Raw genomic sequence first — 12,984 nt, forward strand, 5'->3', positions numbered from 1 at the left:
TAGGTAAACACTGTCACTCAACCTCAATAGAATACATGTATAATTGAAAGAAAAACACTGATCAGAAATGTGAGCATCCAAAATCAGTAGGAATGTACATCATTGCTAGGTTAGCAAGAAACTTAGTGTACTCACTTATAAAGGTCTTTTTTTTTTCTTTTCTTTTTGCAAGTAGGAAAATGATTTCCATTCTACCATGTTTTTTTGATAGTGTATAATAATTTTTCAGGTTATTTACAAAACTTTCAGTTCTTTTATCTGAAAGAGAAAAATTACATGATAGCCACTTAATGCTATTACCATTGCTTTTATAAAACATTTATCTCCAAAAGGTACTGCATTTTAGTGCCTGTGAAACAGTAATAGCCCTGATAGAGAAGCAGTAAAGTACAAATTCTGATTTAAAAAATTCTTCACTTCCATTAATCTTACCTTTATATATAAAAGTCATGTTCAAATTGAAAGAGATATTGTAAAAAAATTCTTTTAAACTATCCACCAGCAATATTCCATAATGAATAAAATTAACAACCAACTAGTACTGTACTTTTTCAGTTAGATTGTAACTCAAAAAGGGAAAGCTTGTGGTTATGAACTAACATAGTCTTTTTATGTGAACGTTAGCTACAGAAGTCAAAGTTCCAAAACCAAGAGGGAGACCCAAAATGGTGAAACCGCCTTGTCCTTCAGACAATGACAAGTAAGTTTATTTTGAACATTACTGATGTAATGTAATATATTTTTTAAAAAAATTAATATGCTTATATTTTGAATTTCTTCTGGTTCTCACAACAGAGCGATTATTACCTTGATAAATTGTACAGCTAACCCTAAAGTCTTGTGCTTTGGGAAGAAGAAAAATTGCTGAAGGGAATTTTGCTAAGAATCTGTTGTGCTTTCAGTCCATCGTAATTATTATTCTATTATTCCCTTAGCCCTAAGCACTAAAGTGATACATCGGTTGGAATGTAGAAACTATAGTATGTATAAAATGCAAAAAGCGTGAAAAGCAGGAAAAAAATAGTTTTATGATAATCTCACTTTTTACCTAAGCAAGTAAAATAAAAACTAGCTTTTTTGTACAGGCATTGTGCTAAATACTTTACAAATATCATCTCATCTGATCTCCACAAAAATCCTGAGAAGTAGGTACTTTTATTACCATTCCATTTTACTGGTGATGCTTGCCCAGGGTCACAAAAACTAGTAAATATTTAAGGCTTGATTTGAATTCTGGTCTTCCTGACTGTAGACCCAGTGCTTTATATGCTGTGTCACCTCGATGTTCGTTTTCCTTTAATGTTTTTGAATATTTGGTGTAGTAGGAAATTCATTGAAGTACTTTAGAATAGTCCAAAAAGCAACAATTGAAGTCTAACTAAGTGTATGTTGTACAAAATTGCTTATCTATAAGGAACGTATATTGGTAAATTGAGATCAAATTAAAATCAGTAATGTTGTTACTTGCTTACTTGAACTGGGTAATTTTAATTTGTCGTACTTTGATAGATTCATAAGTACCTTTCAACAAAATAATTGAATAGCCTTTATGATTGCTTAAAATAGATGGAATATCTGAAAAACACAAATAGGCAACAATTAGAATATTGTTTCTCCAGTCCTTTGATCTTAAACACATTTCAGGATAGTGACTTACTAGCCCATTTATTCACATTCTATTTTAAAGGTATACTTTTTTGGTACACAAAGCTTATTTTTTATTGCTATGAATATAAGGTTCAGTTAATCACGTGTAAATGAACTCTTTTCCTCACTTCATTATTATTCAAGTAAAAGGTTCTGCAGGACATAATACCCTTTACCTATTCATAGGTCTTACGTTTCATTAGAAAAAAGTTTTAAATTTTCTTTAGGCTATCTTGACTAGTGGGGAATAGCTTAAATTTTAGAGAATATCTCCAAGGTTTAAAGCTCTTGAGTAATATAGGAATCTGTTGGTGTTACCATGATTTACAAATAGAAAATTACTGTAATCAGATAATAGAAATAAGATTTGGAGTTACAGTTATCTGGTTATAGTTTTCCTTTGTTACTCAGATTTTGGTAATAATACTTTACTGCTTCTGGGTAATATATAAGCTATGGACTGTATACTGGAACCTAATTTAAAACGTGGAGTCAGTTTTACCCAACAAATTTGGTTTGGTCGGGCAGAGATCGTGTTTTATTATTATTTATCTGCATTTTGGATAAATGTTTATTATTACAAATTTGTTGAACAAAATAGATCAGAATAGCTTGTCTGTAAACTTCAGAATGATGAATTTTATACAGGAGATCGGCTTGAATAATGACTTGATTTCTCTAACTTTTGTTTCAATTTTTTTTTCCCAAACATTAATGCCACTTTATTTGTTGGTGAAGTGCTTTGAGTTGATGAAGAGCATGCTACATTCAGCTCACAAATTCATTTAGCACCTACAATTTGTACAGCAACTGTTAACATGTAATTTATTTGCCACCTAACTGGTGATAGCTTCATAAGACATAGGTATGCTAAGAAACCTTATTTCTTTAGTTAGACTTTCATCACACAATGCACTTTTTTACCTATATTTAGGAGGAAAAGGTTATAAAGAATACTTGTTTTTGTTTGAGCGGGATAGCCCATTCAAAATTATAGTTCATACTATGAAGTGAATAAAACATGTAATTTGTACTACTTACTAGTAAAATCATTTGTCATTGAAATGATTCTTAAGGTTAGGGAATTTTGATATGTCATTAACATTGATTTCACATCAGCTAATTTTATACTGTTAATATAGTATTGCTGAAGAGGATAAAAGTAAAAAAAAAGGTCAAGATGAAAAACAACCAAAAAAGCAGTTGAAAAAGGATGAAGAGGTCCAGAAGGAAGAAGATAAGCCAAGGAAAGAGCCAGACAAAAAGGAAGGGAAGAAGGAAGTTGAGCCAAAAAGAAAAACTACAACAAAAGCAGGCTTCGCTTCAACTTCTGATTCTGAAGAAGAGGGTGAAGATCAAGAAGGTGAAAAGGTAGGCTTACTTTTTTAAAAAAGTATTTGCCTCCAACGGATATTCTATTAAGTGTCTTTAAAGTCCTTTTTTTATTTAAAAACTTACACTGCAGCACAATTTTCATGCATTTGAATTGCATCAAATATTTTTAAAATGCTCTTTGCTGATTGTTTCTAATTCCAGCCTATCAAAGGAAAATCATCTGAGATTTATTAAGAGGAATAATGGGATTTTTAATGGTCAATCTACTTTAAACTTAGACCTTGTTGCTATGAGAATGAGTTGTAAACCAAAAAAGTAGCATAGCATGGCATAGTGGATGGAGTATGGCACTTGGAATCAGAAGTAACTATTAGAATTAGTAATTATGTGGTACTTTAAGGTTGGCAAAGTGCTTTACACATGTCAACTATAGAAAGACCTAGAATAAAATCCTTTGATATTTGATAACTCTACAGGTGGGTTGAGGATGGACAACCATAATCCCCTGACTGGATTTATTTTTTTTTTTCTTTTTTGTTAGGCAGTGGGGTTAAATGACTTCCCAGGGTCACACAGTTAGTAAATGTTATGTGTCTGAGGTCACATTTGAACTTAGATCCTCCTGAATCCAGGGCTGGTGCTCTATCCACTGCGCCACCTACTTGCCCCCCTGACCGAATTTCTTAGTGACTATTTCCCATCCATAGTAAATTAGAACAGGGGCTGTTAGCTAAGAGGTTTGCTTTTAAAAAATATATATAAAAAAAAAAAGCATTGAGTTGCAGTGGGGCTGAGGGGTGGGTGGTAAAATTTTAAGACAATGTCCTACCAATGAGAGAAGAGACTTAAAAGAGATAGAAAAAATAGTATTAAAAAATTGGGGGGCAGCTAGGTGGCACAGTGGATATAGAAGAGTCAGGAGGATGAGTTCAAATTTCACCTCAGCCACTTGACACTTACTAACTGTGTGACCCTGGGCAAGTCACTTAACCCCAATTGCCTCAGCCAAAAAATAAAAAAAATAAAAAAAAAAAAAAGAAGGGACCTTGATTAATTTGGGAGAAGTGGCCAGTCCAGACTTCATATGAGGATCTTCAATGAGGGGAGAAACTCTCTATTTAACAAGAATAATATGAGAGACTTCAGTCAAATACTGTATTAAAATCTAGGGTAAGGATATCTACAGCCTTCCTCTGCTCTACCAATCAAATAGAATTTTGTTATGGAATTGATATTGGCATAATCCATCCTTTTTCTATAGCTCTTTTTCCCTAAAACTTTAACACTGTTAAGGCAATATTTACAGTATGTATAATATATCGAAACTTTGATTTTTAAATGACTTGTCCAGAGTCACACAGCTAGTTAAGTGTTGTGTGTCTGAGGCCAGATTTGAACTCAGGTCCTCCTGACTCCAGGGCCACTGCTTTATCCACTGTACCACCTAGCTGCCCTCAAAATTTAACTATTGTATTGTGAATTATGAAATTGACATCATTCTGGGGTGAATTTTTGTTCAACATGGGTCAGACCATTAGTTTGGAATATTTAAATTGGCATAAGATCTTGCTTTGAAAAAGTAAGATTTTCCTAGCTTTGTGTAATTAATTTTTTGTAATTAATTTTTTGCAAATGTTAAATGCCACTTGTCATTAGACTTGTCAAGAATCATAATGCTTGCCATGTCATAGAGGGACATGTGAAAAGAGCACAGAGGCTAAATGTATCTTACCATAAGGTTTGCCTGGCTATTTTGGCTATTTGTTTGGTGATTGAGGTAGTGAAGACAAATAACTGGTAGTTAACTAGAAATATTCCATTTTAATTGTCAAAATGAAACAGAAGAGAAAAGGAGGAAGAAATTTTCAGGCTGCTCATAGAAGGAATATAATAAAAAGTCAACATGAGAAAGAAGCAGCAGACAGAAAACGCAAGCAAGAAGAGCAAATGGAAGCTGAACCGTAAGTTTTTTTTTTTTTTTAATAGCCTACATGTTTTCCTCTTGTCTAGAGATGGATATTTAAACAAGGGCGGCCATGTTAGCTCTCACAAGTATGACTTTCCCCCTTGTATTATAATACAGCTCTCATTCTTTTTGGTCTTTTTTCATTGTCTGTACTTCAGTTGTATGTTCAAAATAGGAAGAAACTTGTCCATTTTTGCAGTGACAGGAAGCTGGCATTCAGTTAAGTTTTAAGCCTATCAAATTTTGTTAGATTATAATGTTAGTAACAGAACATTCTTTTTCTGTTATTATTCACTGATGTGTTTGGGAGCACACAATAGAAGCATCTTTGGTTATTTCTTTTCACTACCTCCCACCACCCTTGGCAAATAATAAATATACCAAATTATTGGAAACCTCAAGTCTTGAGCCAATAAAAACTTCACTTATTCATAACTAGTGGGATTCTAACTAGGATGGTAGTAATTGCAATCTTGATCAAAAGCTACAATCCTCAGAACATTTGAATATGTATAGAAACCCAAAAGCTGAACCTTCACCATAGAAATTATATCCTACTGTATTAATGGAAGTAGAAAAGATTAATTAAATTGGCAATTATGCCTTTGAAAACATGAACAGTAATCCCAAGTTCATTTTATATGTATTTAAACCTTTTGGACCTGTTCTCTTATTATTTACTTAAGCCCCACTGATGTATCATTTTTTCCTCAGGAGTTAAATATTTGTAGACTATTCAAAAATTGAGTCTAAACTTTCTCACTGTCCTCATTATGGCTTTTTATATGTTCTCTGAATACGATGTCTTAATTCTTATGTGTTTCTTTTTTATCCTTATTACACAACTTTGTAAATAGCTTTTTGTTTTTGTAAAGCATTTCAGATGGGGAAGAAATAATGCATTATGCAAAATAAAGTTTATTGTATTGTATTCCCAGCCAAACAGCTTGTAATCTACAATAAAAAAATATTGGGGGCTCAAACCATTAATCCAGTTTCTACCAAGAGAATGCAAGTGGAGCACAGGAGATGAAGAACTTAAGACACTCAGATGACTGAATTTATTCCCCCGATGGAAGAATTTTGTTCCAGATTGCTAAATTTAAAAAAAAAGTTGAGGACTTGACGAATGGGCATTAACATTTTGTTGAATTAAAACGTCACAGTGTTTCTTAGGGTATACAGCACTACATGTTAAGGAGAGAACCTAGGTATTGAAATTGGCATAATCGGATCTAGTAGCCCTGAATGTTTCTTTTCTGTTGAAATCTTGATAAAGTCATAGATTTGTATAATGACAATGTTCAAGTACATTTTAAAATAAAGATTATTTCTAAAAGCTGTTTTTAGATATCTCTTTGTTCTTGTGTATTTCAATTGGCTTATAATGTGGAATGAATTTTAAGGTACTGGATTTTTAGTGAAGTAAGACTAAAATATGTTCAGATTTTTTAAGAAACATCTGATGTCTCTGATTTAGCACAATTGTTAAATCAGATTACTGGATTATTCCCAACTTGGACACCATTTAATTTTTCTATGCAACTTTAAATCTCTCAAACCCCCTTAACTGATTAGAATAAATTGGAATTGAAAAATTATTACAAATACAGATTTTTGGTGAAAAATGGTTTGAAGTTTGCTTTTAAGTGATCATGTTAGACACTAAAAATGAAAGAAATGATGAGCACCTGAAAATATAGGGACTTTATTTTAATAAAAAGTATTAACATTTTTAAAACCTTTGGTGTTACAAAGTTGCAAGGTTGTAAAATATTTCTATTGACATTTGATAGGCAGAATAAAGATGAAAGCAAGAAGCCAGAAGTTAAGAAAGTGGAGAAGAAACGAGGTTAGTAGATGGAACCTCATAATAACACTTATTTATCTTAATATGCAAGGTTGACAGTTTGATGTGTTACTTGAACACACTGAAAAACTCTGTTCTCCTTTGTGTTCTTAATGTTTTTGTGTAAATTGAAATATCAGGGTCATTTGGGATTGTGTGAATCTTAAATTTCTCTGGCTCTTGTTACAATTTTATTAAATGATTTGTGAGTGATTTGTTATATGTACATCTACTAGTGGAAAACAGGTGTTCTCATCAGCCAAAGTTAACACTAGAAATAAAGTCCTTAGTGGAAGTAGACATTGCTCATTCTGTGTGTGATTGGTAAATGGGTTTCATCACTTATAAGAATGAGTTGTTAATTTATAGAGGCTTCAGATTAGAATTTGCTCCAAGACCAAAGTAACCACTGAGAAGTTAAGTTATAATTAAATCTTACTTTTAAAATTATGAAGTATTTTCATGAAAACTCAGATGTTGATTCACCTTATTTTCTAAATATTTAATAGAAACATCAATGGACTCTCGACTTCAAAGGATACACGCAGAAATTAAAAACTCCCTCAAAATTGATAATCTTGTAAGTTTATGATGATTATAAAATAGAAGAAGCATGGTATCTGCTGTAGCTTGATAATTTGTCGTAATATGAAGGGTTTTAGATAGGTCTGGAAGTTTACAAAAAGTCTTTTAAATATCAAAGAAAGTATTTCCTGTTAGATTTTTGACTGTTTGCTTTAACTGAAATTTTACATGTTCAAGGGGAAACTCAGAATGCTGAAACTTTTCTTTTGTTAAAAAGGATGTAAACAGATGTATTGAGGCCCTTGATGAGCTTGCATCACTTCAGGTCACCATGCAACAAGCACAGAAACACACAGAGATGATTACAACGTTAAAGAAAGTAAGCTTTTTGTCTTTTTTTTCCCTTGAGTTTAGCTCTAATCATTATACTTTGAATGTTATAGATAGATCAATATGATTACTAACATTTCTTTGTCCTTTCCAGATAAGGCGCTTTAAAGTTAGTCAGGTTATTATGGAAAAGTCTACAATGCTATACAACAAGTTTAAGAACATGTTTTTAGTTGGTGAAGGAGATTCTGTTATTACACAAGTGCTGAATAAATCACTTGCTGAACAAAGACAACATGAGGAGGCCAATAAAACAAAAGAACAGGGAAAGAAAGGTCCAAATAAAAAGCTAGAAAAGGAACAAACAGGTATGTAGTGATTCCTTATCTGTGGCCCAGATACTGTTAAATTTACTTTAAACTCTTCAAGTTACTTGTAGTTTACTAGTAAAGCTAGATGATATAATACAATAGTGGTGGCTGCACAGATCGGAGAGAATGAACTGAGCCTTCTACTGGCTACTAGATGGAGCTTTGTTCTTTATTATATTTGTCCCTTGTTATATCTACAGCTGTATGTTATCTCAAGGTGAGTCTGTCTGGTTCTTCTCTTTGATTTCTTTAGCCACTACCATTATTTTGTAACCATCCAATAGTTGGAGAAAATGATATTAAACACCCTTTTTTTTTTTCAATCTCATTTTCTCCAGCCCCCCCCCCCCCACTTTCTTAAGATTTTAATGAACCATCAGCATTTGGCTGCAGGATGAATATTGTAACTATTTACACTCTGACTTGGAGAATATACCCATAGAAAGCAATTTTGGTGGGCAAGAAATAATAAGTGCTTGCTTATGAACAAGAATTTAAGAATTGTGTGATTGCAGCCAGCCACTTTATTTCCTATATAATTATATATGTAAATTTATTTTTAAGCTTCTCATAAGTATATGTAATCTACTCAGGTTATTTTAAAAAACTTAATATTGATTATAATTGTAGTGTTGAGTTATGGATAATGTAACTAAGGTATTTTATTTCAAAAGGTTCAAAAACTTTGAATGGTGGATCAGATGCTCAAGACAATAACCAGCCACAACACAATGGAGAAAGCAATGAGGAGAGTAAAGATAGGCATGACACCACCATGAAGAAAAAGTGAGGAAATTTATTGGCTTTTTAGTATAGAATGTTTTACCCCCAAACTCCTGTTGTATATTCATGTTCTTTACTCATTTTCTTTGTTTTGGTTTGTTCCTTAAAATGGGAACAGCTCCAAATTCGACTTAAGGCTGCTCACTTAAAGCTGAAGGGATCTTGAATCCAGGTTATGAACTCTACGTCTTCCACAGAATACACATGGTTCTTTTGTCTCAGTTGAGCATATAGAAATGGGACAGTTTGTCTGCTGCTCGTGGTCTGCAAGTTGGTCACAAGTAGCTTGGTCATAACTACTTGAATTCTAACAACTATGCTATAGGATTTTTTTTTGTTTTCATAGACTAAAAAGTTTGGTAGTTTAAAATAACATCTAAAATGTTTGTGTGTTATCAGTATGTATGAACTGATCTTTGCTTCCCCCCCCTCTACTTTTTAGAACATCCAGTGAAGAGAGAGAGCCTGAAAAAATTCCAAAGGACTCAGGAGTAGAAAACTAATTTTGAAGAAAGGATTGTCACAATTTTTTCATTTAAAAATTTGAGTGCTGAAAGTTTTAAATAATTTTTATAAGCATAGATTTTTGATGTTTAAGAACTAGTTTTAAGGGGAAACATTCCCTTTATATCTTCGTTTTAAAAGTAAACATTCTTGCTGATTGTATTTGTGCAGTATTAACCGCTATATACACAGTAAAAGTGTGTGTGTCTTTGGGGGAGAAAGATCCATTTAGGAAATGTTAAACTGCTTTTATTTTTTAAGAGTTATAGTTGTAGTATATTTTTTGATTATTGTATGTTAATGTGTAGTTAATGGTGGTCAAGAGTTACTTTTTTTAACTGCCACCTTCGCCATGTTCCTAAATACCTTGGTATTTTTTTGTGCATAGTTTTTAAAATCTTGTATTTACTGGATTGTCTTTTCACTGTTTGTGGTTTTTGTAGAAGTTAAGCATTTTTATAGTAGCTAAAATGTTACTTCTATATAAGAATACTCATTCACTCCCTTTTATAAGAAATTAGTATTAATCTTGCAAACTCCATTTGCCAGGTTTTCCTGCTTTGAAACAATCTGAAGTTGTGATGCCTTTTTTTTTTTTTTAAAGCAGTTGGGTAACACAGATGGCAATTTGGGAAGTAGTAACTTGTTTTTTTTAACAGGCAAAAATCACGTGTATGTTTTCTTTCTTTTTTTTTGTAGTAGTTGGGCATAGCTTTATGAATGAAGCTGGATAAATAGGCTTACTAATTACTTTCTAATAAGTGGCAATCTATTAAGTTAATGGTGGTTACTGGGAACAGTCAAAACTATGGAATTCTTGTCACCTTACCATTAGGTAAGACTGGAGGCACTTAAAACAAGGGAGTACTACCTTTATGGAACAAAAGGTTACTAATAAGTGCTCTGATATAGGTATTCCAGATTTTAACTAAATAGCAATTTTGAAGAGAAAAATTGACTCAGTTAACTCAGTTAACATGTAAATATGCCCCCTAAAATAGAAAACTTCATGGCACTTCATGTTGTACAAGTATGAATGAGGAGAAATTACTGGTAAAGTATGAAGCATAATATTAGTTCAGTAGTTTAAACAACAGCAATACTTACAAATACAGTGTTTTAGGTTGTACACTTTTGACTACATACGTATATTTCAGGAATTCTCAATTCTTTTAGAAAGCATGTCAAATTTTTTTTTTTGTAGACATTTCCACAATTGGAGCTTGAATAAACTGGTTAACTTGTGTAGATTTAGAAGATGTACTTTCAAGAGACAAAAAGGTACAAATGAGAATACCACCTATAATATTGCTTTGTTGGTTGGAATACTGCTATATATGCCAGTAATATTAGCAATTTGCTCCTAATTTAATTTTTTTAAAAATCAGATTTATTGTAGTTAACTGAAAGTGTCAATGTAAACTTAACCAATTTTGATTAAAGAATTTTGTCAATCTGAATTCATTAGTATGTTGTTTGTATTCCACCACAGCTTACAGAAATTGCGCAGTAAGGGGAGATAGATAAAATAGAGGCTAGAATTATGCTGGCACATGTGCAACAACGTATCCTAGATCCTGAAAACTGACAGCTTGTAGTTGATTTCAAGTCATTCAACTTTTTGACTGCAAATGCATAGGAAATTTATTTCTGAAATCTTCACTTAAACTGAATGAAGTTACCACTGTGCATTTTTTAGACTTTTCTTTGTTGCATCTTAACTTACTTACTAACTTTTTGTAGCCCAAAGTTACAGAACAAAAAATATCCGAACGAGTGGTAACTTGGTACAATTATTTATGTCAAACTTCCATTACAATACTGTTACATGAAATACCAATTCTTGGCATTTTTCAGGGTGGGAAGTAAAAAATACACAACTCAAGTACATAGTAGTAAAGAGTACACAGGTATTGAACGGTGGAAAAATTGTAAATGTGACAAAACTAGAGTTTATATGATTACCAACCTTTTTACAAATGTATGATGAACTTCTCTTAAGCATAGTCATAACTCTGAGTACAGATGTTGCTCCCAAAAATCCAGACGTAAAATTCACTTTTATTTTTTTTAATGTTAACCTGGAAAAAAGAAAATGGAAAATTTGCCATATTTTTCAAAACTCAAGATGCCACCCATAGATTTTTCTTTTTTGGCTAGGGTCACACAGCTAGTAAGTGAATTCAGGTCCTCCTAAATTCAGGGCCATCGCTTTATCTACTGTGGTAGCCTAGCTGCCCCTTAGGTTTTTTCATATTAAAATGTTGACACAGACATTTCCATATACAAAGAAAGAAAAGAAAGGTGAAACAATGTGATGAAATTTCCTTCCCAGAGATATTTAGTATCAGGGTATTTTTAACCTTTTTTTTATGGCAATTGGGGTCAAGTGACTTACCCGGGGTCACACAGCTATTAAGTGTCAAGTGTTTGGTCTGAGGCCAGATTTGAACTCGGGTCCTCCCGACTTCAGGGCTGGTGCTCTACCCACTGCGCCACCTAGCTACCCCTGTATTTAATGTTTTTTGTGTCATGAACCCCTTTAGCAATTTGATGAAGCCTATGGATAGTGCATATTAAAATACACAAAACACAACACTGGCCAAGTTACAAAAATGCAATGACTGATATGGAAATGTGCATCAAATCTGCTTACTGTGGGGGGAGGGAGGGAAGAGACACAGGTGGCAAGAGAAGTAGAATGCAAAACATTAAACCCATGGTTTTTTAAAAAATATTTTAGCCAGAACCAACAGCAGTTTACTACATAGTAGTAATATTTGGTTTCTATCTTCAACATTGATATGCCCAGTATCATTTAATCTTAATCTGAATTCAAGAACATTAACATCATCAAATCTTTGTGAAAATCAAATGAAACTGCACTGACAACCACCACTAAACCATTGCTTCAAAGAAGTTCTGCCATTTACCTTCCAAGTCAGTAAAACCAATATTGACAAATTTTTGAAAGTAAGGACAAATTACTGAGGCACTAGAAATTCCACTATCTTAAAACATCAACGACACACCCCCATGTCTTTCACATAATTGACACATAATTTACCTTTGCTTTCTCTTTAGGTCCATCCAGCTCCTTGGGTCACATAAGTAATGTTAAGTGGGTCTAACTTTATTACTTCCAACTTGAACGGAATGACTAAAGCAGAGATGTGGGTTGCCTGGAACCGCTATGTGGTTAGCTCAAAGAAAGAAAAATATAACTAGAATAATATTTATGAATTTACTATGAATTTAATATACCATATACCCAAACTTAAGCTTCAGAAAAAAGCTACCAAATAATAAAACTTAACAGCTAAATCAGTTATCAAAATAGTCAAATAGATTGCTTTTGCCTAAGACGCTCCTGGCATTCAGAAAGTGACAGTCTGACAAGTACTGCAACTATTCCAAACAACCCATTGTTTGTAGTGTCACTGTGTTGTCTTCAGTTAAAAGTTCCAGGGTCAACATAAGGATAAGCAAGGAACTCCCCCAGTTTGTTGCCTTCAGAATCATAATGGAGCATTCGGAAGCAAACATCACAGAAGAAACATGGATCCTCTGGTGCAAAGCAGTCGTTGTTGGTTACCCATCTGTAATTTAAAGAAAAACTTATTAGTTTTATTTCACTTTCACTCACATGTAAAAAAAATTGAGGGAATATGGCA

At 32.9% G+C, this 12,984-nt stretch overlaps 2 protein-coding genes across 3 annotated transcripts in view; one reads left to right on the plus strand and one right to left on the minus strand.

Moving 5' to 3' along the window:
* PSIP1 (PC4 and SFRS1 interacting protein 1) overlaps positions 1 to 10,770 on the plus strand; it is a 30,840-nt gene extending 20,070 nt beyond the window's left edge. The window contains exons 7-15 of one of the 2 annotated variants that reach the window (XM_027862769.1): positions 625 to 700; positions 2,790 to 3,018; positions 4,825 to 4,943; positions 6,745 to 6,800; positions 7,307 to 7,377; positions 7,600 to 7,701; positions 7,807 to 8,020; positions 8,698 to 8,809; positions 9,249 to 10,770. In XM_027862769.1, the coding sequence (XP_027718570.1) occupies positions 625 to 700; positions 2,790 to 3,018; positions 4,825 to 4,943; positions 6,745 to 6,800; positions 7,307 to 7,377; positions 7,600 to 7,701; positions 7,807 to 8,020; positions 8,698 to 8,809; positions 9,249 to 9,309 (1,040 nt within the window). In that variant the 3' untranslated portion in view covers positions 9,310 to 10,770. Of the gene's footprint in view, positions 1 to 624; positions 701 to 2,789; positions 3,019 to 4,824; positions 4,944 to 5,886; positions 6,302 to 6,744; positions 6,801 to 7,306; positions 7,378 to 7,599; positions 7,702 to 7,806; positions 8,021 to 8,697; positions 8,810 to 9,248 lie in introns of those variants that run through there. The other variant, XM_027862770.1, reaches the window with a different exon arrangement.
* A 1,770-nt stretch (positions 10,771 to 12,540) lies between these two features.
* Positions 12,541 to 12,984, minus strand: part of SNAPC3 (small nuclear RNA activating complex polypeptide 3) — a 39,314-nt gene continuing 38,870 nt past the window's right edge. The window contains exon 9 of the mRNA XM_027862771.1: positions 12,541 to 12,909. Within this exon, the coding sequence (XP_027718572.1) occupies positions 12,762 to 12,909 (148 nt within the window). The 3' untranslated portion in view covers positions 12,541 to 12,761. The remainder of the gene's footprint in view (positions 12,910 to 12,984) is intronic.

The sequence above is a fragment of the Vombatus ursinus genome, unplaced genomic scaffold, assembly GCF_900497805.2.
Source record: "Vombatus ursinus unplaced genomic scaffold, bare-nosed wombat genome assembly UNPS02014770.1, whole genome shotgun sequence".
NCBI lineage: Eukaryota > Metazoa > Chordata > Mammalia > Diprotodontia > Vombatidae > Vombatus > Vombatus ursinus.